At 47.7% G+C, this 27,121-nt stretch overlaps 1 protein-coding gene across 7 annotated transcripts in view; it reads left to right on the top strand.

Annotated features, from left to right (window-relative positions):
• PHACTR1 (phosphatase and actin regulator 1) overlaps positions 1–27,121 on the top strand; it is a 550,922-nt gene that overhangs the window by 469,118 nt on the left and 54,683 nt on the right. For all 7 annotated transcript variants that reach the window (XM_059179283.1, XM_059179284.1, XM_059179287.1 and 4 more), the window contains one exon: positions 16,014–16,335. In XM_059179283.1, the coding sequence (XP_059035266.1) occupies positions 16,014–16,335 (322 nt within the window). The remainder of the gene's footprint in view (positions 1–16,013; positions 16,336–27,121) is intronic.

Consider the following 27,121-nt stretch of genomic DNA (forward strand, 5'->3'; position numbering starts at 1 on the left):
CTCTGAGAGATAACCACTGTCCGTTTGTCTGTCTAACGAAGGTCAAATACCTGCTACTCGTAGTCTCTTCTCAGCGGCTTTTTTGCACGCGGTGGTATCTGGTGAACAGATTCTCATGTCCGCAAATACTCCCCGACACACTTTGGTTAGCTGCCCAGTGTGAAGTAGGACTGACCTGTGTGGCCCCCTGTGGGCTCTCCCATCTTCTGTCACCGCAGGCAACGTCCCCAACAGCACACCTTGCTTAAGAAGCATCGGTATTATCCCTAATTTTATTCTAGAATTAGAGTTGCTTGTTCTAATTCTAGAAATCAATTACGTACCTTGGAAGAGCTTTGGCTTTTGAAGGCTGTGAGGCCAAATTTCTCTGAAGATTAAATATTGCAAAATAAACTCCCATATGGAGTTCCTATTCATTTGTCACACATGTGCTAAGTATCAAAACAGATGCAAATAAATCACAGTTTAATATATAAATTTTACATATATATTTTTGTATGTTATCTATATTATGTATACACACAGAATAGAGTACCAAAATAGTGTTAGTAGCGTCACTTGGAGTTCCGTGCAATCTTTTTTTTTTTTTTAAGTTTATTTATTTGACAGAGAGATCACAAGTAGGCAGAGAGGCAAGCAGAAAGAGAGGGGGAAGCAGGCTCCCCACTGAGCAGAGAGCCTGACATGAGGCTCGATCCCAGGACCCTGGGATCATGACCTGAGCCGAAGGCAGAGGCTTTAACCCACTTTAACCCACTGAGCCACCCACGTGCCCCATTCCATGCAATCTGATAAAAGAGCATGGAAGGGCTGAAGCTTGAGCTGACCCTTCAGGCATAAGGGGTGTGTATAATAGAGAATGAGGGGAGAACGTTCCAGAAGGGAAGGCCCTGGTCAGAGGCCCAGAGATGGCCTTGTGTTAGGTCCATGGCAGGGTGGCCGCGCTGGGGCAGGGGGTCCGTCTCAGGATGGATTGAGAAAGCGTTCACTAGGTAAGGTGTATGAGGATCTAGATTATGTTCCTGGGGCAGTAGAGAACCTTTGGAGGTTTTTGAGCAGTGGAGTGATGTGATGACAACTAGCCTTTCAAAGATGTTCCTGGGTCCCTGTGTAGAGTGAGCAGAAAGAGAAGGCGGAAGCCTACAAAGGCCAGCCCTATGCCTCATTCTCCAGAATCACTAGTTGAACTTGGATTATCTGTACCAGGGAGACTCTGGGGAAAGCTCCTCTTGTGTCTAAAATATGAGCTAACAAGCCTCTCCGGCTGATCACGCTGGGGAGACCGAACAGAACAATAGAAAAGACATTTGAAAAGAATAATTGACAGAATTTCTCAGCCGACAATGTCCTCTAATTGATCTAGTTATCTAATGAATGAAGGCACACTTCATTCATTCCCAGTGTCAGCTGTGAGCCGTGAGCTTGGGCAGCCCTGTGTCCTCAGGACTCTTGGGGTATGTGAATTAGCCCAGTCTCTGGCTTTCCCTGTCCTTTTCCAAGGAGAGTGGACTTACCAACGCTCTCTGAACCTCACCTCTATACAGATTGGATCAAACGAAACAAAATAGCTGAGAGCTAATAGTCCTTACTTGCTGTATCTGGTGGCTCCTAAAACAGGAGGAAGAGAAGACATTGGAGGCATCCACGGGCTACAGGCCTGGTGCTGTCCTTTTGGGTTTAAACCCAATTAGACATGCTTAATTTCTGGAAGTGAACCATCAGTCACAATGAACTCGCATCTCCGTGAGGCAGCTACGTTAACCCTGTCGTGTTACTAATTACTCCAGAGACAGCAGGACTCTGTCAGAAGAAATTAATAAACGAAGAATTCTAGAACTCTGAATTGAGACACATAAGTTTTAGCATGTCCTCTCTCACTTGGTTGTCCCGTTGACATTTTTGGAAGGAAATGCAGGACAGTTGGAAAGACACCAAGCATGATTAACGGAGAGTGACAGCAGTTAATGGTCCAGTAGGTCCAGTAGAGGAAGCATGAGCCTGAGCTGGGGCCACGTCCAAGTACACAGGCAGAGACAAGCAGAAACATCTCTGCTTTGGCATGTGCGTGTACTTTATCAGGAAAACCATTATGAACTTGGAGACCATCTCATGAATTTTCTCTGTTCGCCAGCAAGTACAGAGAAGCCTACTTGCTCTCCCAAACAGTCTTTCGTCTTCTCTTGTCATCGACCTGTTCTCCAACAGCGGCCTACACAATCGCAGGTCATAGAGGAGCATCACATTCCCTTCCTTACATTCTGGAAGTTGATTCCGTAATGCTAATGATCTGAGGTGAATGATTCTCAAAATGCGTCTCTCTTGGGATGATGGGGGACCCCAGAGGAAAAGGGTTGATTGAAGCGGAGGAGCGGGGGAACCACAGTCTCCTGTCTTTCTAAGTCTTCATCAGTCACCTCTCCAGCCATGCTGGCTCCAGGAGTCCGGTGTGACACACTGCATGACTAATCCATGCCTCTGGATATGGTACCTGTGATTAGGCACCCTGCAGGGGCTGATTGAATGAATAATCAACTCCCGCGAGAGCGGGATTTCTCAGTCTGCCGTTCACACTTGGGTGATAATAATGGCAGCTGCCATTTTTTGAGAATTTGACGGCGTATCGTTTAGTCCTATGGAGACGATGCTATTATCATTATTCTCTCTTTTTCCTAGAGGAGGAAAAGGAAATTCAGATAAGTTAAATAACTCAGTCGTGGTTACAGAGCTAATAAGTGCCAGAGATGGACCCACTTTGTTTTACTCCAGAGTTCTTACTCATAACCATTAGTTTCTATCACCCTCATGAAGATAATCTATTCTTAAAATTCAAAACAATGGAATCATGAGCTTTCTTTGGATTTTTTTGGCCTTGTGTGTTTCAATCTGTTTTTAGAAAATTGGCTTCGGGTGGCACCCAGGTGGCTCAGTTGGTTAAGGACTCAACTCTTGAATTCAGCTCAGGGCATGACTTCAGAGTCGTGAGATCAAGCCCCGTGTTGGGCTCCATGCTGAGCATGGAAGCTGCTTAAGATTCTTTGTCACTTTCCCTCTGGTCCTCCAGCATACCTCTCCACAACGGCTTGCACACTCTTTCTCTCTCCCTGTCTCTCTCTCAAAAATAAATAAATTAATTAAATTTGTAAAACAAAAATTGGCTTCTTTATTTGTGTAACTCAAAGACAAAAATGTATTCAGTCTTTCAAAAATAAGTAATATTCTCAAGACACTTGATTACGAAGAGGAGGACCTGAAAGCAGTCGGGTTGGGTTTGGAAGAACATGCTAGAAATAATCTGTGAGAATCAAGAACAGGGCGAATCCCATGGGAAGGATTTGGCTACAATTAGAGTCCAGCAATTTGAAAAGAAAAGGAAATGTTGGGGCGCCTGAGGGGCTCAGTTAAGCATCCTGCTCTTGGCTTGGGCTCAGTTCACCATCTCAGGGTTATGAGATCGAGTCCAGAGTCAGTATGGAGCCTGCTTGAGATTCTCTCTCTCTCTCTTACTTTGCCTCTTTTCTCCTTACTTTGCTCTCCCTCTTTCTCTTTCTCTATCTCTCTCCAAAATAAATAAATGAATCTTTAAAAGAAAGAAAGAAAAGAAGTGTTGCTGATCCTTTAAAAAGAAGTCCTTCTGCAAATGTGAATCTGAATCTGCCCAGGGTTTCTTTGTCTTTAGACTTGAACTACAAGGAATTTCTGTTGGTCGGCGGCTAGTTTCAACATTCCAAAGGTTTTACACCTGCAGACTTACCCAGGCACACAGCATCCATGCTCTGTGGTACTTCTCAGCCTCCTACATGTCTAATGAGAATCTTCTATCCAGAGTTCATCACACCCAAACCAACATTTCTGCTTATACTGTCTCTCGAGTTTGGTGGACACTGTTCATGGTCATCACATTCTGATCTGTGATTTTGTTGTTCCTCTCTGACTCTCTCACTGTGTGTCCGCATTTCTCCACCTGCAGCCTCCTCTCCAATCCCACAAAATCATCTACTTCCCCCCCATCCTTACTTTCTACTGTGAAAATGCAAGAAAACTGGTAACTGAACCACAGTGACCTTGGACCTCATCTCTGCCTTCAAATGGAAAACATGAACTATAACCCAGAAGTTTCAGAAAGAGGTTCAGGGTTCATAGCCCTCCAGGTAGCTGATACCTTGAAGGAATGGGAAATATACCAGAATACTCTTTATCCCTAATTTTCTGTATTGTTCCAGTCTTGATTTCCCTTTCTTAAAATGCAGAAATTCTTTCTTAGTGCATGGGAGGACCCCTTTTAAGATCATTTTTAGAGGGCGCTCTCTGCTCTCACCTCTGTGACCAGCATAAAGATGACAACAAAACACATTTTTATGGCACTTGTTAGGTTGGAAATGGAATTCACTTGGCATTTTTTTTTTTTTTGCATGGTAAAAACATTAAATTTACCTTCTTAACAGATGATGAGTGAGCAATTCAGGAACGTTGACTAGATTCACGTTGTTTGTTGTGCAAGAGAGTTCCAGAACCTTTTCATCTTGCAAAAATGAAGCTCTGTACCTATTAAATGACTCCCCTTTTCCTTCTCCACCCCCTTTGCCCTTGAAAACCACCACTTTACACTTCTTGTTTCTAGGATTTGAGGCCTCTCAGATAAGTGGGATGGTACAGTGTTTGTCTTTTTATCAGAGGCTTACTTCACTTTGCATCATGCCCTCAAGGTCCATCGGTGCCATAGCTGTGATTGGACTTCCTTCCTTCATAAGGCTGGGTGGCACTCCTGTTTTGAGGGCCCACCCCGTGCAAGGCCCACCACCAGCCTTGATATAATTTATAAGCAGTGTTCCCCCATCAGCTATAGGGCTGGTAGGCAATTAGAAGCTACAGAAAATGGTTTATATGAAGACGTATAAAATGGTTCTCAAGAAATACAAACAGCAGGAGATTTTTTTTTTAAGATTTTATTTATTTATTTGGCAGAGATCACAAGTAGGCAGAGAGGCAGGCGGGGCTGAGCAGAGAGCCCAATGCGGGGCTTGATCCCAGGACCCTGAGATCATGACCTGAGCCAAAGGCAGAGGCCTAACCCACTGAGCCACCCAGGTACCCCCCAAATCCTTTTGCAAATTCAGAAGAAGCATCCTAAAGGAGGAGGGATGTCAAACTTAAAGAGGAATCCCATTTTGAAAGTCACAGAGGGGAAAGAAGGCTGTGATACGGGAGGCAGAGTTCATGGAGGTACCTGACATGAGTCACAGTATGTTCAGGAACTAGCCAACAGCCCAGCTTGGCAGAGGGGCAGGATTCGTGGGGAGAGGTCATCAAAGGTCAGGCCAGCCGTGGGTTGAAGGGGAACTGTCGAGAGCCTCGAATGCCACAGTGAAGGATTTAACTTTAGAGGAGGAGTGGGTACGTTTTGTGGACCTTTAGCAACAGTGGCTTAATTTCCACCCAGCTTGTCTCCTTGATGCTCTTGCGGATTTGAGGGACAGCGATGTTGGGGGCTGGATGCACGCTAGAAATATAAAGGAAATGGGGGCGTGGCCATTGTCAACCAGAAATTGCAAAGGACACCAAGCTGCTGGCCCTTGGTTCTTCTCTTGGACGTTGTGTCAGAGTCCTGGGGGCAGTTTCCTGAGAGTGGGGATGGTGTCATCCCTGGTCCCTGCTGTGTCCTCAGCTAGCACCGAGCAGCCCCAGAACAGGAGGGCTTGTGAGCGCGAGACCACCACCCCCACCCCCCCAGCAGAGGCATTGAAGGAGGAGCTCGGTAATCACTGCCCAGGTGTTTGCAGCAGGATACTTGCGCTCGGGTTCGGAGTTGTGCTGGAAATGAAATCAGATCCTCATGCTCTGGAGAGCTTGAAGGAGCCGATACCCAGAGGGAAACCCCCCTCCCTTATTAGAGTAACAGAACATGACCGTCATGCGTCAGTCATACTTGTGGTGCAGACCGGGGTGTTGGAGAGCGTGCTGGGAAGGTCAAGAGAAAATGGCGATGCCCTTGGAGTCCGCCAGGTGCCGGCAGTTGGACCACCCGCCGCCATCCCCGTAAATGTAAGAGCTAGGAGCGCGTCCTCCAACACCGAAGAAGGGTCGTGCATCAGGTAGATGCAAGACTGGAGATGAATTATAGCCATCCTTTTTCCCCCTTTGTGATATCTAAGGATCCGGCTTGAATTTACTCATTTCACCCTCAATGTTCTACCTCTTCATAGCTCCATAAGGTCTATGTCACATTTCACTTCTTTAAAGATATTATTTATTTGACAGAGACAGAGATGGAGCATGAGCTGGGGGAGGGGCAGAGGCAGAGGGAGAAGCAAACTCCCGCTGAGCAGGGAGCCCGATGATGCAGGAATCGATCCTGGGACCCCCTGGGGTCATGACCTGAGCCGAAGGTAGATGCTTAACCACCTGAGCCACCTTGGTGCCCCAATGTAGTATTTCATTTTATATCACCTAAATTAACTACTTTCAGACAGCCTCGATCTGTCCCTTGGTCCAGTGGTCTGAGAGCAGACGAGTATGTTCATTCTTCCCTCCCTGACTCCGTGACACTGCCCGGACTCTCCCAGCCTTCCCACGGATAGTCGCAGCCATCCTCCCGCTGGTCACCGTTGGGTCCAAGCTTCTTGCGGCTTTCCATCTCTAGAATCTTCTCCCCATCCTTTGTGTTTGTCTTGCAGAAGCCCTAGGATCCGCAGTTCAGTTATCCGTCTGTTGAACGCTGCTCCCCTCCCCCGGTCTCCCTGGGGGCAGTCACGCTCATCCTCCTCATTTCGAAGTTAAACCACATAATGTGCTTCTGTGCCGATGATTTATCATCTCCAACAAAACGCTGATCTCAACGGGCGTTTGTTGTCAGGATATGGGGACACCTAGAGTTGTGACTCCTGAAGAGCACTTTCCTACTATGAATAATGTGTAATTTTACTTCCAAAAAAAAAAAAAAATTTAACTGCATGCCCCACAAAGATGACAGGTGACCCAGTGGTGTCCCCACCCGCTGTCCAGCATCCCTGTCCCCGTGAGGCATATCCCTCTCTCCTTGTTGTCGTCATCTGCCCAGATAGTCTTTGGAAGGGGGTAATTTTAAAACAAAACTTTTCGTTGTGGAAAGTGACTCAGAAACAAAGTTAGGTGCTGCTGACATGTGTGCTCTCAGTTTGTAGGATTCTGGAAGGTCTCAGGACGTGTTTGTCCCAGACATCAGGTGGTCATCGATTTCCACGTGCCGGCCTGGCTTGAGGGGAAGAAAGCCAGCTTAGGGCATGGAACGCAAGTCACTTCTTTGTTACTCGTTTCCATCTGAACTGTCCCTCTTACCACAAGGGGTCGATCGACCCATTTGGCCTTTTCCAGGCATCAGACCAGCAAACTGAGAATCCCCGGGATGGTCTGAAGGAATTGACAGAACTCATGCGAGCGCCTGTGTTTGCAGCCAGGGGGAATCTGGTTCCGGGCTTTGGCGGCTCTGGACTATTGTTTAAGTTCTAAGTACGCCTCCTAGAGGTTCCTTACGTTCTCGGGTGGCGTGCCAGCGTCTGTAAAAGGAGATCAGAGATGCTAACCCACCGAAACGAGGTGGCAAATGGCTGAGAAGCTGTTGCAGCACCTCTGCTCATTAAGACACTAAGTGCTGTTTTCACTGACAAGTGCTCAGATTACAAATGGGCTTCGACAGCGGGTGCTAATGCAGAAAGGTAGAGGGAGGAGAGAGGCTAAGGGGTGTGCGCCTCAGCCCAGACTTCTTCTGTTAGGGACTGCAGGCTTACAGCACAGGAATGGACTAGAGAAGTAATCTGGAGTTTTCCATCCCTTGTCTGAAGTCATAAGCCAGAGCTGTGTCATGTTTGGGTTTTATGGCTCTGTGACACTCACAGTTTGAGTTTATTTTCCTTGTTCTCTGGAACGGGCTGTTTCTGCTTTTGCCACTCCATCAATATGAGACAGTTTTATGAATATACTGCATCTCGATCCGTCTGGCTGCGGAGGGACTCATGCATTTCACAAGCAGAGAGCTTTGTGGCTCCCCCACTCCCAGGACTAGCCATGGTCATCATTATAGATGCAAGAGGTAGAGCGTGTCCTCCAACAATCCATAAATACCTCGCATCCCATAGACACAAGGCTATTTTATTCAGTGGGGTGCTGTCGAGTCAAAGGAGATGTTTTTGAATCCCTGGATTTTTAGGGGTTAAAGAGTCTGAATCCCCAGAACAGATTCACTGGCTTTCCCAAGCCATGAAACAGCAGAGAATCTAGGTTCTGTCATTCCCAGTCCTGGGTTCTTTTCCACTAGCCCTCCATGCTGATGCAGGGTGCCACACTTTAGAAGAATGCCCCAAAATATGGGTGGCTTCATCTTTTTCTCTTCCAGCAGCACTTTGCTGCAAGCAAGGAAGGCTGCTGAGACCGTCCTTGGGAAGTTGTCTTTCCCGTTATTGCATTCGCTTTCAGCCGGTTTTTCACCTCCTTACCTAGAACCACCACAGACTAAACCACCGGCACTCCCATCCGCTGTCTTGGCTTCTCGCGTCCCTCCCCAGACAGGAAGCATCAGGCTAGCGACGCGCACAGGGGCCACAAGAGTCCCGGGAGTAACCGGCCAGAGGGATGTCGTGCTGAGCCAATTGCAAAACGTGTCCACGTCCTCTTATCTGACCCTCACGACAGCCTGTGGCAGAGGCTGAGAATTTATTAATTTTTCAGATGCGTGAAGACTCCATTTGTTGAAGTTCTTTTGCACATCAAGGAATCAAGAGCTAAACTGGCGGGATTTTGTACTCGGGCCCTCCACTGACCTGTTTGGGGACTTCATAAATTTATAAAAAGGTGCCCTTTGGGAGAATGAGTCACAGAAGTCTGCCCCTTCCTCTGGGATGACTCAGGACCCTGCCAGGACAGACCAGACACTGGATTTCAGCCCACTGGTCCCCATGGAGAAGCTGTGTAGATATTAATCCATTTAATTCTCATAACAGACCTGTAAAGTGGGTTATCCTCTCTTTCTACAGATGAGCAAACTGAGGCTCAGGAAGGTTAATGTCGTAGGCCAAGTAATAGAGCTTCTTGGTCTCAGAACTGGGATTAAACCCCAGCTTTTGTGAGATCTAACCTAGTGGTGATTTCACAGGCGTCATCCTGCAACAGAGGCCCCCCACAGGCCCTGTTCAGTCCTCAGAGAGCAAGCACCGGAGCTGAATCTCCTCCAGAAGGCCCTGGGCACTGGTCATTTTGCACGAGGGAGCGGCCTCTTCACCAAGGAGTGGCCCTGGGAGGATAGCTTCTCAGAGTCGATGGTGCAGGGCTCCCTGGGGTCTTGGTCAAGAGGCACATTCTCTTTCAGAAGGCCTGGGCTGGGGTGCCTGGGTGGCTCAGTGGGTTAAAGCCTCTGCCAGGGTCCTTGGATCGAGCCCCGCATTGGGCTCTCTGCTTAGCGGGGAGCCTGCTTCCCTCTCTCTCTGCCTGCCTCTCTGCCTATTTGTGATCCCTGTCTGTCAAATAAATAAATAAAATCTTTAAAAAAAAAAAAAAAAAAAAAAAAAAAGCCTTGCCTGGCCCCTGGGATTCTGCATTTCTGACACACTCCCAAGAGGCTCTGGGGCAGCTGGTCCTGGACCACACTTGGATTATTAGAGCCTTAGGGGAGGAGAAAGTGGTCATTAAGTCCTGCCTCTTCCCATGGCTCTGAAGACGTGATGAGAAAGAAATCAGCAGCTGCTTACGAAGCATATACTGTGTGCAGGGCCCAGCTCCTTGTTAGCGAACAGGAGGAGAACAGCTGCACCCAGTGCCGTAAAGTTAAAGGATCACTTACACCTACTGTGGATAAAAACCGGGAACAAGTCAAGAGAAATGAAATGGATTAGATCAACTGTATATGTGATGCTGTTGACAAAGGGAAGTACAGGGCCGGTGAGAGCCCAGTGGTGGCCCCTTCACCTTGGGGAGGATGGACGGGCTTCCTAAGGAAGTCATTCCCATGGTGATGACAATGACCGTAACCAGAAATACAGCTGCCGTCCATTTATAACGGAGTGCCAGGCACAATGCCACACAGTGTGTGTACTTTATCTTACGTGGTCTGTGTGCTAGGTCTGTACGTGTTCATTCATCCCCATTTCACAGATTGGAAAACAGAATCAAAGAGATCAGGCAGTTGCTGTTGCTAACGGAGGTGCATGAGTGTGTGATTTCAGGGTTCCTGTTCTGTGTCTAGCAGGACAGACTCTGGTAATGATCTTGTGCCACTTAACCCGGTAATGACGTGAGGCACTTTCTCAGCGTGGTCTCCACCAAGGGCACAGTGATCTGGGAGCTTCTCTATGAAACAAGATCCCGGACCCTGTCGTAAGCCTCCTGAATCTAAATTTCTCAGGTGGAGGATCAGGACTTTGCCTCTCCCAGACCTCCTCGATGACGCTGGTTGGTGAGAACTTGGCACCTTGGAGAGAAATGGTCGGGACCTGCCGTCCATTCCCAATCCATTCACCTCCATCTGTCGTCCTTGTTACAAAAATGTCCGTGCCTCGTTAAGTGGAAATGACTATTAGGTGTATGTTTCCTTGTTTGCTTAATACATGCATACAGCACGCATAGGACATGGGAAAATCAGCAAGAAGGAAACAAGAGGGCTCTAATGCACGGAATCAAGTCATCAGGAAAAGCTAAACATCTGATTAAGTACTTATTACTTGAGACAAAATTGTGAAAAAAGGCTCTTTAGGCAAACTTGTCTGAAATGTCCTTAAAGTATTCTAAGGCAAATAAAACAGAAAAAAGAAATTCACCCACAAGGATAGAAGAAATCTTTTCATGCACAAAGTGTGCATCCATAAGTGATTTTTATAAATATAAAATTAAATTGGAAATGCCATTAGACAAATTGCTTTTAAGACAAGTCCCTTAATTGCAGATGTTAGATTTAGGCAAAGGTAGTCATTAGGTGAATAGATCTTAGATGGTGTAGCTTTGTAAATTGGTTTCCTGCAAATTAGTGTTTTAGTTTTTATATGCGGGGGACATAGAAATAGAACTTGGAGACCGTGCCGCTGACCACTCAGGGCGGATGTGGGCTCAGGGGCTGGGTGGAACCAAGGCATCGTATCTTCTCCTTGGGCACTATACTCCAAGCAGGTTGGCACCCCCAGGTTGCCCCCGATTCTTTCCTCTTACCCCTGAGTATGGTGAGCACCTGGAAAGCATATAAAATCCAAATGCCTGGCCCCAAGACTCTCCTTCAGTAGGTCAGAGGTGAAGGCCAGGAATACAAACTTCTAGCAAGCATCGGGGGGCTGTCGCGGGTTGTTCAAGAACTCTCTTAAGAATTAGTGCTTTTGCCGCTGCCTTCGGCTCGGGTCATGATCTCAGAGTCCTGGGATCGAGCCCCGCATCGGGCTCTCTGCTCGGCGGGGGGCCTGCTTCCTCCTCTCTCTGCCTGCCTCTCTGCCTGCTTGTGATCTCTGTCTGTCAAATAAATAAATAAAATCTTAAAAAAAAAAAAAAAGAATTAGTGCTTTTGGGAGGGTGCCTGGATGGCTCAGTGGGTTAAAGCTTCTGCCTTCGGCTCAGGTCATGACGCCAGGGTCCTGGGATCGAGCCCCAGATCAGGCTCTTTGCTTGGCGAGGAGCCTGCTTCCCCCTCTCTCTCTGCCTGCCTCTCTGCCTACTTGTGATCTTTTTTATATCAAATAAATAAATCTTTAAAAAAAAATTAGCGCTCTTGGGACACCTGGGTGATTCAGTCAGGTGAGCATCTGACTCTGATTTCAGCACAGGTCTTAATCTCAGGGTCGTGAGTTCAGTCCTGCATCATTGGGCTCTGTGCTAGATGAGGCATCTACTTAAAGAAAAAGGAATTAGCGCTCTTTTTTGTTTTGTTTTCAGAGAACAGGACAAGAGTAAGAGGTTGAGTGGTTTTCAGACATCACTTTTAAAAGACACAAATGTGGGACCCCTGAGTGGTTCAGTCGTTAAGCTTCTGCCTTCAGCTCAGGTCATGGTCCCAGGATCCTGGGATCGAGCCCCGAGTCAGGCTCCCTACTTAGCCGGGAAGCCTGCTTCTTTCTTCCCCCAGCTTGTGTTCCCTTTCTTGCTGTCTCTCTCTCTCTCTCTCTCTCTCTCTCTCTCTCTGTCAAATAAATAAATAAAATCTTTAAAAAAGAGAAAAAAGACATAAAGCTGGCATACGCCCACCATCCTGCATAGAATCCCTGGAGAAGGGGCTCTCTGCATCAGCCTGAGGCTAACACACCTCTGGGCTTTGCTGTGCTCCACTCTGTGCACCCTGTAGGGAGGGCAGAAGCGGGCGTAGGAGGGGCCACCCAAATGCAGCTGGCCTTGACCAGGAGCAGGAAAGGCTGCAAGGGGGAGTCGGTCTTTAGTTGTGCTTTGAAGGGTGAATGCAATTCTGATTATCGGGAAGGGAGGGTGTTGAAGGGGGCCAGTGTGACAAAGGCCATGAGAAAGGAGCATGGTTACTGGGAAACCCAGTGAGGAAGCCGTCTGCCCAGAGTGGCCAGGGAGATGCAGGGTGGAGGCACCTGCCGGTGCTGGGAGGGGCTAGATGGCCCGCAGCCCTGCCGGGCAGGGAGTGCTTGGGGGACCTCCAGCGTGACGTGTGCTGGGGGAAGATGTCTGGTACAGGGCGCAGATGGATTAGAAGGGTGGACCGTGTTACCCACCCTACAAGAGGAAATGAGGTCCCAGACTGGTACTCAAGGGGGCAGAGAACACAGAAGTTTGCAAAGGACAAAGATAAAGTGACAAACTCGGAATGGCAGACGGGGTAGAGCGGGCTCCACATCTGTTATGATCAATCACTTGGTATTAAGATATCATAAAGATATAAAAATAGACACTGAGCGTTACTAAAGATCTGGGCTGCCTAGACTCCCCTCCTTTGTCTACCATGTTGGAGAAAGGCAGGGATTACAGAGCTAATTCGCGGAAAGCCAATAATTCCACCTTTTAACCTTTTCCCCAGTTTCCTTCCTTTTTACCAAATCTACTGAGCTTAAAGGCTATTTTAAGTAATTCTTCAATTCCTACTCCTATTTAATTGATGACCATATACAGTGAAACAACCAGAAAAGAAACACGGGCAGAAAAAGAGAAAGGGGTCCTCTAGGACCCCAATATCTTTTTTCTCAAGCAATGAAAGTAACCATGTCCATTAATGTGGTCATTACCTCCTTGCCTGTTTCAGTAGAATTTCTAGTGTCCTCTTGGCCATTTTCCTAGCAAAGAAACCAAGTACACTTTGCTGCAGAAGTGGTGGCAGGAAGCATGGTGGCTGAGTGTGTGCAGGAAGGTGTAGCTTAGCAAGATGGTAGAACCCAAGGTCCTCACTGTTCCTTCCGAGGGTTCCATGCTGCCCTCTTGGCTCTGTTTCCTTCTGTCCAAGCAACTGAGCACCTACCTGCCTTAGATAGAACACAAAGGAAGGAATAATGGGTAAACGTTCCTGGATAGAAACCCTTAACATGTCCAGACACATTGCATTTGCTAGGGTTGTGCAAAGCCTTCCAAGGGCCAAGGGAGTGGACCCTTCAGTAGCAGGAAGTGGACATAGGAGGTGGGTTTCTGCCCCTTGGTCACTTTCAAGAGAGCACCATTGGTCATGCACTTGAACATGGTTAGATTACCTTGGGTCCTGTGCATGGGGGATGGTGACACATGGGATGATTGTAGAGGGACGTTAGGGAGCCCTGTGGTTGACACTGGTTGGCGTTCTGGCATTGGTGGGCAAGCCGATCAGGCCCCCTGGAATGATTGGGCTTCCATGTTTGTCTGCTGTAGGAGCCATAATTCAGTGTCCACACACCCCCAGCTGCGTAGTCCTAAAGTTGTTTTTCATTTTATGCTCATGTCCCTTAGAGAGGTAGGAGAGCATCTATTTCTGGGGGAAGGTGCGAATTCATCCTACCACAGAGTGTTGGAACATCAGCTCGTTCTCTAAACATGTGAGCCCCTCGCTGTGGGAGCGGGACACCATACAGGACGCTAAGAAGAGAGTGACACGCAATTTGAGGTCCTGGTTCTCCAGCAGAGGGCAGACAGCTGTGCAACCAGGAGGTGCCATTCGGTCCTCAGAGCCCAGGGGCATCGCATCATCCGCAAAAGTGAGATGATACTATGTCTACATGCCAGGGTCGCTGTGAGGATCGAAGTGAAAAGCATTGAGCATCTGGCACGGGGTTAGGGGCGGCTAGAGTGCTGTCCGCCATCACTGTTGCCCCCACTGCTGTGGGCACCGACCCACCTCACACCCACAGGAGGCCCACTGGGTGCGGAATGGAAGGAGCAATGTGAGAATCCAGGAGGGCTTCTCGGAGGAGGTCATTTTTGAGTTGCATCTTGAGGGGAGAGGAGGAATGGGCCCGGAAGACAAAACAGAGAGGAATACTCCAAACGGAGGAGGGAAGGCGGCAGAGGCCCAGGGCTGTGGGAACGGCAGGTAGTTTGGGGAACACGGAAGTTCTGTGGGAAGGAGAGGCCTCGCCCGCGCACCTCTCAGGTTTCTCTCTGAGGCAGGAACAGCGTTCTGCTGAGGGAGGGGAGCCTTGAGGAGACCAGGGAAGACCACGGCAGCCCATGCGGAGAGTGTGAGGGACAACGGCCACCCCGTGGGACTTAGGGGAGGGCGGAGACTGAATTGGGGGGGGGGGGTAGAAAATAAGGAAAATGCACAGGAGAAAAGCAGTGAGTGTCAGAGGAGACTCTGATCTAAGGCTTTTCAGGTAGGCTAGCAGGAGGTCAGGAGGTAAAGTGTGGCCATAGAGAGCTAACCAGCACGCGGACCTTGGATGGTGTGTCAGGAAGATGGGGTTTATTTCTAGGCCATCAGTGGGGTTTAAACGAAGGTGGGACAGCAGATTGGTGCCCTTGGGACGTCACTTTGGTAGAACTGAGGAGAAATGAAACTGGAGAAGGCCACACTTGAAGCAGCCAGATGGATGGAGAGAAGTCTAAGTCCTCAAGGAGCAGGACACAGAACCTGTGGTCCTCCCCATGTGGACACCAGGTGTGAAGGGGAGAGCACTCGGACGCGGCCGTCCAGCCTTCCCCAGCCCTGCCGTGACCCCTCCTGGCCGAGCTTCTCCCAGGCCAGCCTGCAGCCCACAGGACTGAACCCTGCCCCCCACCGGTGCTAGATCATTTTCCAGGAATTTGCAAGGTTGTCCCAAAGATGGCCCGAGGACTGCTCTGTCCTGCAGCTCCCCTGAGTTTGAGCATCTCTGGGAAGCTTCAGAGCCAGTGTCCTGAGACCTAGGGGTGCTGGGTGCGTGGAGGTCACACCAGGGCCTAGGAGTACTTGTTGGAGCCTTTCTACAGTTTGAACAACCCAACTGTGGCTGCCACGTGAGTGGGCCAACCAGTCCCGCCACCGAGCTCAGATCTCATGGAGGTCCTGTGTGGACAGGGGGAGATGAGCGACACAGCACACAGACACAGAAGCCTTGCCTCCACGTGGGGCATCCAAGTCCGCTGTGTGACTGCGAGTCCTCATAATGCATCACGCTCAGGTGACTGGGGAGGGCATTAAGGCTAGCACCAGGGACGTCACTTGTGGAGGTTCACTCTGTTTATGGATCTGAAGTAGAACTGGCTTCTAGTCCCGTGCCTGTTAGAGTGTGCCAGCGGAGACGATATTTTCACAGGACAGTGACAAAGCTGTAGACATCATAGTGTACCCTAGAACAGGTCTCTTTGAAGTTCGATGGGCTTCCATGAACAGAAGGATGTGCTGTGTTCGTTCCCCGGTGAGCCTTACTTAGCCTGACAGCTATGTGACAGATATCGCTAATGCCTGCCTGGGTCCCTAAGGCCCGCTTTCAGCAGGAGATAAGAGTCCCTGTGTGCTCATTGTGTAGCACCTACCCCACTGGTGTCTTCAGCTGGTGCATTTCATCTCTGGGCCCATGCCCGTGCCCACAGTCCCAGGGTGGGCGCCCATGCAATGGTCCAGGCTTCTGCCCGTGCCCCCAAACTCATGGCTGCCTCTCGCCCTCCTTTTGCTGCAGATCCTGGCGCCCCTGTGAAATTGCCTTGTCTGCCAGTGAAACTGTCACCGCCGCTACCTCCAAAGAAAGTCATGATCTGCATGCCTGTCGGGGGGCCAGATCTCTCCCTGGCGTCCTATGCCGCCCAGAAGAGTGGCCAGCAGAGTGGGGCCCAGCACCACCACACGGTTCTGCCATCCCAGATCCAACACCAGCTGCAGTACGGCAGTCTCGGCCCGCACCTCCCCTCCACCACCGGCTCCCTCCCCATGCACCCCTCCGGCTGCAGGATGATTGAGGAGCTGAACAAAACGCTGGCCATGACCATGCAGAGGCTGGAAAGGTACTTGGTGGGGGAGGGGACGGGCCTTGTCTGGGGGGCGTGGTTAGGGGATCTGACGGTGACTCAGGGATGCAAAGACCAGGCAGGGTAAGGGCTCGTCCTCGCTAGGGGAAAAGTTCAAAAGTAAAATCAGACCAAACACTGAATGTCAAGGAAAGTGTGGAAGAAGAAAAAAGTCGTGTTGCCTATTGCCAAACTATAGAACAATCACATGTATCAAAAAGAAAAAGTAACATATAGTATACATGCATGTACTATATAAATAGCATAATATGTATAAATGTACTAATATGTGTGAATATATTAATATATTTAATATAGATTTTAATTATAAATATTTGATATAAATTAAGTACTTGATATAAATATATTAATATATATATTTACACGTAAGTATATCTAAATACATAAATTTATGTAAAGAATAACGTGTGTTATATATATAACATATAGGCTTCTATAAGTCTTAATGTTTTTTGAAAGCTTATACATGTAATTATTAATAGTGGTTACCCCCCAGGTGAGGAGATGGAAGAGAAATTCTTTTATATTTCATACCTTTCTGTACTGCTATTTTACTTCGTGTGTATTGTTTTTATGACACAAAAAGACAGGGGCTCCTGGGAGGTTCAGTGGGTCAAGTGTCCAACTCTTAATCTTGTCTCAAGTCACACTCTCAGGGCCGTGAGTTGGAGCCCCAGATAGGGCTCTGCGCTCAGCGGGAGTCAGCTTGAGATTCTCTCCCTCCCCCTCGGGCTCCCCCTTCCCCTGCTCAGGCCTGTGCTCTCTCTCTCAAAGAAAGGAAAAAGGCAATTTGAATGTAAATAAGAAAAGAGGAGAGTCAGCAGGAGGGTGGTGGAAAAGCAGTGTGACAGGAGAAGTGGAAGGCATGCTCCTGTTCTTGCTGATAAGGACTCGGAGGGCTGAAGCCTGATTACTGGCCATCAGTGTGTAGCCACACCTGACACAGCCCCTTCTTCAGCCAGAATCCCCTCCAGTAGCCCTGCCGGGAGATCTGGAAAGAGAACCCGAAGGACCCGGTCTGAAATGTTCGTGCCTCTGCGTGTATGCAAATACCACCCCACTCCACCCGGATTTCCCAGTGTGATTCCAAGGCATGTTGCTTGCCCTAATTGCCTAGCATAACAAGAAGTGGTGCAATCCGCCCACCGTGCAAGATGTGTCTGAGCTTGGGACCCCGAGTGCCTGTCCCGGAGTAATGACAGCTGCTAGCTGGGTCCTGCCAGTGGGAAAGTTGCAGTCCGGCGGGGAGCCTGCTGGGCACCAGGCAGAGAGCCAGAGGCAGGATGGACACGGTCAGGAGCTTTCTGTGATCGTTTCCCGACTCTCCTCCAACGACTCTGTGTTTGGGCTTTAAGTGATTCCAAGGGAAGTAGCTGTTGCTAGGATTCTGACTTGATCATGCGTTAATATCCACCCTTGCTGGAAAAAGCTTTCTTTGGCCCCTTGGCATCCTTCTTAACTACTGTTACCGTTGATAAAGAAAGTAGTCATTTTAAATGTGGATGGTACTTTATAGTCTTTGATATATCTTCATTATCATCTTAATCCTCACGTGACCTAGGGAGACTGAGTAAGTAGAAAAACTAAGGAAGGCAAAGTCAGTTCCCCAATGCCAGCTTCGCGAGAGGGCTCTGCAGACGGCTGGTTGCCCACCTGTAACCCTATCGGTACAGAAACTGAGGCCAAGTGTTTAGATGCTTTTATAGCGATTTGACAGTATGATTTTATGTCTGTTGAATCTGATAATAAAAAGGGCTTCATTTTTTAGGTTTTTTACATTTTACAAAAGCATCAGTTTGTGATAGATTGAAAATTAAAATAGATAAATACACTGACCAGCCAGCCAACAAAATGGGTCCTTCCTCAGAGACGCTTTGAAAAGCACCGTCCTAGGTAGTAAGTCAAGGGATCATGTCCTCAGGCCTGGGGCTTCCTCCTGAAGACAGCTCACAGTCCGCCTGATTCCCATTCTCCATGCCCGCAGTCTGCCTAGTAAGTCTTTGTATCTCCCAGGAGCTTTAATCAATTGAAAAAGATCCTCGAGGGAGCGTGGTCGTTGCTAAATGTGTTTCTACTAAAATAAGCCATTTTAAAAGGTTCAGTGGGAAGCCCTAACCAACAGGGGACACACCATTCTTCAGTTCAGGAATTTCTGTGTATATTTGTAGAATATTTCAGCCGCGTGTCGACCAGAGGGTAAGTTTGCTGGACCTAAACCAGGTCGGGTTCTTTACTGAAATGAATCAGAGAGAACAGATGAGATTATGGGAAGAGGGTCCAGGAAGGGGAAGAGCCTGCTGTTGGCAGCTGGGCCAAGGCCATCCCCTGTGCTTCTTGTCACCCTTGGGCTCTCACTCCCTCCTGTCTCCCTCCCTCCCACCTTAGGTCAAGGACAGGGTTGTTCTGATAGACCAGCCAGAACGTAGGGAGTTAACATGGACATCACTCGAACAAGATCACCCTCCAGAGAGAGAGAGAGAGGTCTCTTCTTCCCAAACAAATAAAGATGGAGAGATTTTTTCTGAGCGTCCCCAGGACTTCCAGGAGTCCTGGACAGATCTGAAGCAATGGGGGTGTCACAGGCCACCTCTCACCAGCGCGGGCTCTGCCCCTGTCTTTCTGTCTTTGGTGACGCTACCTTCTTTCAGCTGCCTCCAAATGCTCCCTGTTGCCTGTCAACATGATTTCATTCTTGGTCTCACCAAGCTTAACACAGAAAAAAGAATCCTTTCTCTCTTCTGGCAATTTCCAGTGTCCCCCAGAAAACACGGCAAGTGGGAAGAAACATTCCCGAGTGCTTAGGTGAGCCAGCCACGAAGCCCCTGAGGTCTAATGGAATGTCACCTGCCGGCCTTGGTGCATTCCTGCGGTCGGCTCCTGATGAAACACTGTTAAGTCCCGTGAAAACCAGAAGAATTAAGGAGCATTAATGCCGGGCTTTGGGCCATAAATCTGAACAAATAGACGTGTTATGGAAGGGGCCATAGACAGTATCCAGGCAAGCAGCCCGCTGCCTGTTGCATCCTTCCTCACCATTAGCCTTCCTCTCCTTGCACCAGCAGGAGCCTCCCAAGGCCCCCAGAGAGACCACCCCCTTGTCAGGAAGGTCTGATCATCACCGGGTTTCTTCTAGTAAGTTACAAGTTTTACTTCTCCTAACTCAGAGCCCTTCCGTTCTATTTCTAGTCTTCCTTTCCTGTGAAAAGTTTCCATATCGTCAAAGGTCTCTACTGGTGGCTTTATTAAGGGCTTCTCTCTCTCTCCTACACTAAATAATCCCAAGTTCTTCATAATAACCATTTATCGAGATGGTCTGTAGACCCATTACTATCTTGCTCACGTTCTCCCAAGGACACTCCATCTGTTCTGATCTGTGTGAACAAGTTCTTTTTTTTTTTAATTTAAGTTTTACTTAGTTAACATACCAGGCAATGTTGGTTTCGGGAGTAGAATTCAGTGATTCATGACTAGGTACAACACCCAGTGCTCATCACAATGAGTGCCCTCCTTACTGCCCATCCCCCACCCCTTCCCTCCATCAACCCCTGTTTGTTCTCCATCATTCAGAGTCTCCTATGGTTTGTTTTCCTCTCTTCTTCCCCTCCCCTTTCCCATATGTTCCTCTGTTTTCTTAAACTGTTTTCTTAAATAAACTTCACGCATAAATGAGATCATAAGGTATTTGTCTTTCTCTGACTTCACTCAGCCACCGTAATACCCTCTAGCTCCATCCATGTTGTTGCAAATAGCAAGGTGGCCTCTTTGATGGCCGAGTAATATTACACTCCACCTCTTCTTTATCCCCTCATTAGTCGGTAGACATTTGGGTCCTCGCCACAGTTCAGCTGTTGCTGATAATGATACTATAGACAGGAGTAATTTCTTAATCACTGCTCTAACCTGGGCTTCCTCCATGACGCAACAATGCGACATGTTCCATCATAACACGTTACATGTTACTGACATGGTCACGTACAGCGTTGGCTCACCACTTGTGGGAGAGGGGTGCAGGAGGAGGGAGCTAGAGATGAAGCTGAAGCAAACTTGAAGAGTGCCATATGGATCCAAAGTCGCAGGACAGCCCCCGGCAGGACAGCCACCTGGAGGGGACCCCCGCATCACGGGGGTGATGTCAGCCAAAGGCACCACTTCTTTTTGCCTTCGATTCCTCGTCTGTAAACCAGGGGGAATGACCCCGCCACCAGCCTCATTAGGGTTGTTTGCGAAGAACAAGTGTCTTCTTTTGTCCAAATCCATCATCTTATCGCATGGCACGCAGTGAAAATGTCCAAGAAACCATGGTGAATGTTCCACCAGATTACATAAAAATCCACCCCCGTGCCCCTGAAAGTACGTTATAAATAGGTTCGATTCGTCTTAGCGAAGATTTTGTTTGTATCCGTTTCCTGAAATGATATGGTCTTCATTTGTTTCCTTCCCTGATGATTCATGTCTTTTTTTTTTTATAAACATGTATTTTTATCCCCAGGGGTACAGGTCCGTGAATCGCCAGGTCCACACACCCCACAGCACTCACCAAAGCACATACCCTCCCCAATGTCCATAATCCCACCCCCTTCTCCCAAACCCCCTCCCCCCAGCAACCCTCAGTTTGTTTTGTGAGATTAAGAGTCACTTATGGTTTGTCTCCTTCCCAATCCCATCTTGTTTCATTTATTTTTCTCCTACCCCCTTAACCCTCCGTGTTTCATCACCACTTCCTCATATCAGGGAGATCATATGATAGTTGTCTTTCTCTGCTTGACTTATTTCGCTAAGCATGATACGCTCTAGTTCCATCCATGTTGTCGCAAATGGCAAGATTTTATTTCTTTTGATGGCTGCATAGTATTCCATTGTGTATATATACCACATCTTCTTGATCCATTCATCTGTTGATGGACATCTAGGTTCTTCCCATAGTTTGGCTATTGTGGGCATTGCTGCTATAAACATTCGGGTGCACGTGCTCCTTTGGATCACTACGTTTGTATCTTTAGGGTAAATACCCAGTAGTGCAATTGCTGGGTCATAGGGCAGTTCTATTTTCAACATTTTGAGGAACCTCCATGCTGTTTTCCAGAGTGGTTGCACCAGCTTGCATTCCCACCAACAGTGTAGCAGGGTTCCCCTTTCTCCGCATCCTCGCCAGCATCTGTCATTTCCTGACTTGTTGATTTTAGCCATTCTGACTGGTGTGAGGTGATCTCTCATTTCATGTCTTTTTTGAAAGTGACATTTTCTCATTTCAGGTATCATGCCATTTCTAATATCTGCAGTAAGCTCTGTGATCTAATTGACATAAATCTTGGGATTCAAACTTAAAATCCTAATCAGCCACTAATTTTCTTTCTCATCTTAGTTCATCCATTCCCTGTGCTGCGGCTTCCCTGTTGGTAAAAGGTAGATGCGATCTGTGTCCCTGTTGACCCTGAAGGAATTTGGGGAAGATTTTTGAGGGAATACACTTTAAAGGAGTCCCTCTTAGTTAAGGAAAAGGGAAATTCATCCCTCTGGTCCCTCAGGCTGGAAATCTTGCGGTCGCCCTTGGTACCCTTCTTTTTCTGGCACCTCATGTCTGAGGGGTTGGCAAATCCTGTTAGGTCTACACGGAGAATGTGTCTCAGTGATGAGCCACTTCCCACCCAGTGGCCTGACCCCATCGTCCCTGCTGCCTGGTCTCCTGCCTCCACTCCTGCCCTTTAATCAGACAGACAACATGTAACAAAAATCAGGTCTTTTTTTTTTTTTTTTAAAGTTTATTTTATTTTTTTTTTTTTTAGATTTTATTTATTTGACAGAGAGACATCACAAGTACACAGACAGACAGGCAGAGAGAGAGAGAGAGGAAAGCAGGCTCCCCGCTGAGCAGAGAGCCCGATGCGGGACTCAATCCCAGGACCCTGAGATCATGACCTGAGCCGAAGGCAGCGGCTTAACCCACTGAGCCACCCAGGCACCCCAAAAATCAGGTCTTGACAGCCTTAGTCTGCTAGGACCGCCACAGCACAGTACCACAGACTGGGCAGCCTAAACAGCAGGAATTTATGTTCTCACAGAGCTCTGGACGCTCGAAGTCCAAGATCTGACTGTCAGCAGGAATGGTTTCCTCTGAGGCCTCTCTCCTTGGCTTGTAGACACTTCTCCCTGGATCCTCTCGTGGTCTTCCCTCTGTGTGTGTCTGTGTCCTAATCTCCTGCTCTTAAAAAATCACCATTTAGTTAGAACCCCACCCCAACGACCTCCTCTTGCTCAGTCGCTCCTTTAAAGACACTGTCAGGGCCGCGTGGGTGGCTCAGCCTGTTAAGCGGTTGCCTTCGGTTCAGGTCATGATCCCAGGGTCCTGGGATCGAGTCCCGCATCAGACTCCCTGCCCAGTGAGGAACCTGCTTCTCCCTCTCCCACTCTTGTGTTCCCTCTCTCGCTGTCTCTCTCTCTGTGTCAAATAAATAAATTCTTTTTTAAAAACAAAAATAAAAAAATAAAGACCCTGTCTCCAGAGGCTGTCCCATTGCGAGGTACTGGGATTAGGAATCAAACACATGAGTTTTGAGGGGGACGCGATAACCCATAATCATGTCTGTGCCCAGAATGCTTCTTTGGCCTTCCAGCCCGCTTATGAGTGAAAAGCAAAGAAGGCCAGCATGGCACGGACCCCTGTCATCTCCCTGACTGGTCCTCCGCGCTGCCCACCCTCGCGCACCACAAAGGCCTCTCACTGTTCTCGCCGCCTGGGACATGCCGGGTGCCCTCGGACAAAGGGCCTTTGTGCTGACTGTTCCCTCGCTCTAGACTGTTCTTCCCTCACACACACTCAGGCCTCCCTCCCTCACCTCCCTGGGGTCTGTCCTCGGCTGTCACCTCCTCAGGGAGACCCTCCCTGATCTCCCTACTCAACATTAGAACCCTTCTCCCAACACAGCGTGTTCTCCAGCCCCCACCCCTTTATTCTTTTTTGGAGCTTTTTCCCCATCTAACAGCCCATATTGTTGGCTTTTCATTTGGCTTATTGCTCTTCTCACCTAATAGAATATACCGTCCACAGAGGTGAGAACTGTTTGGTTCAGGCTTGTATGCTGAGCACCTAGAATGGGGCTTGGCTTACAGTCACGATAGATGCTTGATAAATGTCGGAGTGAATAAACCACCGTGTGAATGAGTGAACGAACGAACAAATGAATGAATGTAGAGTCCTGGGTAGCCGCTGTGCTTGGGTTCTTAGTCTACTCCCTGCCGAAAATGTTTAGAGTGAACCTGACTGATGGCCTTTGTCCCTGTTGAACTTTGTGTTCTCGCAACACACGCGTTGTATAAATTTTAATGATGGCGGCAAAACCGGGTCTTTAACCCTTTGTGTTTTTCTCATGATCCCGACATGTCAAACGCTCCCTGTCTGGAATGCACTCTCCTCTCCTCTGCCACACACTCCGTCTTCGTTTGCAGAGTAAAATTCGACTTGTTTTTCAAGAAACACCATGTCCTCTGTGACCGCTTCTCAGATCCCCAGGGGAAGGTCTGCCTCCTTCTGGGCTGTGTCTGTCTGGCCCCATGTTGCGTGTATGTATATTTTCTCTCAGATGGGGGCGGGGACCAGCCTTGTCTTCCCCTGCAACATCCTAATTCCATCCTGGGTGGGACCTGCCATGTAGCAAATACTCAGTAAACATTTATTAAACGAATGCTATTAAGTTCTTCTGAGCATCAAATAGAAAGGTATTTTTTTTTTTAAAGATCTTATTTATTTGAGAGAGAATGAATGAGAGAGAGAGAAAGCATGAGAAGTGGGAGGGTCAGGGGAGAAGCAGACTCCCTGCTGAGCAGAGAGCCCGACGTGGGACTCGATCCCGGGACTCCAGGATCATGACCTGAGCCGAAGGCAGAGGCTTTACCCCACTGAGCCACCCAGGCGCCCCTAGAAAGGTATTTCAATCTAACATTTAATATTTCCTTAGAAATTCCCTTAACTGTAGAATCAAGCTTTAGTCGTGGGTACACTCCCCAGCCGGTTGTTGAGCTGTGTGAATTCTGTTTTTATAGATACTAGAAAAAAGGAAAAATGTCTTCCTTTAAAGTTGCACATCGATCTTTGCTTATCACACTGAGTAATAGCAGACTTGAGTTTAAGATCCTGTAATGTTGATGATGAACTCTACCCCCTGAAGTTCATTGTACCTTATTTAATTCTCTGACACCATATTCGTTGTAGACGATGAAATGGGGGAAGTGACCATCCTTGGCTCTCCTAGCAAACTAGGGAGGTGTAGGGTTTCATAGTGGATCATGCAGCTGTCTCCAGTATCCTCCAGCTAAGACTAAAAGTTAACTTCCAGAATTTTAGGAATTTACAGAGATCTGAAAAATAAGCACAAGTAGGTGAAAGGTTGGGGAGGGGGGCATCCTGACTAGCGTATTAGCATGGAAGGAGTAATTGAAATCTCTGCATTGGAACTAAAAAAGCAAAAAAATCCACATTTTGTTCCCATTATTCCTCATGTATATCAATAATTGATATATATAATTGATATATCAATATATTGATATATAATTGATATTTTAATTGATATATGTAACATATTATTAGCCCCAGAGGTACAGGTCTGTGAATCGCCAGGTTTACACACTTCACAGCACTCACCATAGCACATACCCTCCCCAATGCCCATAGTCTGACCACCCAATAATTAATGTTCTTTTTTTTTTAAGATTTTATTTATTTATTTGACAGAGAGAGATCACAAGTAGGCAGAGAGGCAGGCAGAGAGAGAGAGGGAAGCAGGCTCCCTGCTGAGCAGAGAGCCTGATGTGGGACTCGACCCCAGGACCCTGAGATCATGACCTGAGCCAAAGGCAGCGACTTAACCCACTGAGCCACCCAGGCGCCCCCAATAATTGATGTTCTTAATACCATTTTATTTTTCACCCACTGAGTTTTGGTTTAGGAAATTTTAAGCAGACATTGAGCTCTACAGAGGATACATTTGCTTACTACACATGGGTCTCAAAGTGGACAGATAAATGTCCTGATAAATTCACTTTTCCTCTACCTTTTCCTACCCCTGAGTCCCTCAACAGCTAGAACAGGAAAGTTCTGACACTTAAAAAGGAAGGTACCTGTGTTTCCTTAGCATCTGTAAGATCATTCAGCAGTTTTTTAGTGAGTGCCTTTCCTGGACCAGGCTGTGTGCTGGACCCTGGGGATACAGCAGTGAACCAGGTTTGGAGGGCTCCTGCCCCAGGGATGCAGACTCTGCCGGCAGCATACACCGGGGGAGTCAGGGCGGGAGGATGGCATACAGTAGGGGGTCAGCTAGGTAGGTGGGATTCAGGGTGGGCTTCTCTGGAGAGCTGCATCTCAGCTGAAATCCAAAAGATGAGGATGATCAGATGAAGAGGGAGAAGAGAAATGAGCAAACATTCTAGGCAGATTCGAGGAAGGAGTGATAGACTGTCTCCAAGTGGTTGGTGAGATTTTTATGAAAAGGCAGGAAGCTGGTAGTCACTCCCCAAGTCTGTAGAAGACCAACCATTGAGAATGAGAGAAATAACACAAGATTGTAATCCGACATACAGAAGAACCCAGGAACCACTGGAGAGGGTCCTGGAGGTTTTTGAGGCGGCTAGACTAACAGCTGGCTCAGATGTTTCACTTGTGTGTTTCATAAAGGAAAACCAACAGGGGAGATCGTCTGCTCGAGACCTGTCCAACTCAGTAACCTTGTGCGAGATAGGTTGAAGTAGGTTGTTTACTCGACTGTGTCTGTTTCTGGAAATAGAATAGCTTTTCCTCTTCCGGGATATTAGTCGTACATCTGTGTTAACAAATCCAGACCAGTGATGGTCAACCAGATGCAGGAAAGTTTCCAAAACCAACTTGAACTCTTTGTAATATTTACTGAATACTGCATGCCAAGTGTTGTGGTAGACCCACAATTAATAACACCACTGGTCTTTCTTAATCATATTATTCCATAATTACGTTTAGACCTTCCAAAGAGCACAGTTCATTTATAATCCTAGTATAAATACATTCCATGGTAACAACTGCTTTTTTTCACGTGGCCTCTAGGGCCATAGGAAATTCTAAAGAATAATTCCTGGTCATGAATTAGATGATTTCCAAGGTTTCTCGTCGCCATAACAATCTAATTATTGGGTTGGCTTGTGCTAAGAACGCTTCTGTCTGCAAATCAGTGTTTGGTGGTGATAAGCCTTGGTGCCTTGGTGGCCTGGCAAGAATGAAACCAAAGACCCAAATGTCATTGGCTTGTGTAGTAGCATCTGTTCAAAGCAGCTCAGGGTTTTGTTCATGTCTGTGAACCCACATACGTACTTAAATGAAACGCATTTCCACAGAAGGATCCTCTTTCTTTTATCAGTGACCATTTGTCCCTGACCTCTTGAGGCCAGAACGTCAATTTCTTACTTTAGGTCACTTCTTTGATGGTGATGCATGTATTTAGCTCTAAGTGGCTGCAGGTTGATAATTGTTTTATAATGTGACTGTTATTTCCAGTGCTGTGATGCAACTTCAGTGCAAGGTGATGTCACCATGAGCAGGACAGATCTTCCCCACTAAGGTGATGAGCAAACTGCTCAGGGGTGGGTTAAAATGAGACTGTACACACCACTAACATCTTTTGAAGTCTTAAGAGGATGAAAAAAGGCAGCATATTTTCAAAAGAAGGAGAATCTGCTCCTGAATTCCTATATCATCGGTAGAAAACCTGCTCTTGCCCAATGCGTGACTGTTGATTTTTGATCG

Source organism: Mustela lutreola, chromosome 6 (assembly GCF_030435805.1).
Source record: "Mustela lutreola isolate mMusLut2 chromosome 6, mMusLut2.pri, whole genome shotgun sequence".
Taxonomy (NCBI): Eukaryota; Metazoa; Chordata; class Mammalia; order Carnivora; family Mustelidae; genus Mustela; species Mustela lutreola.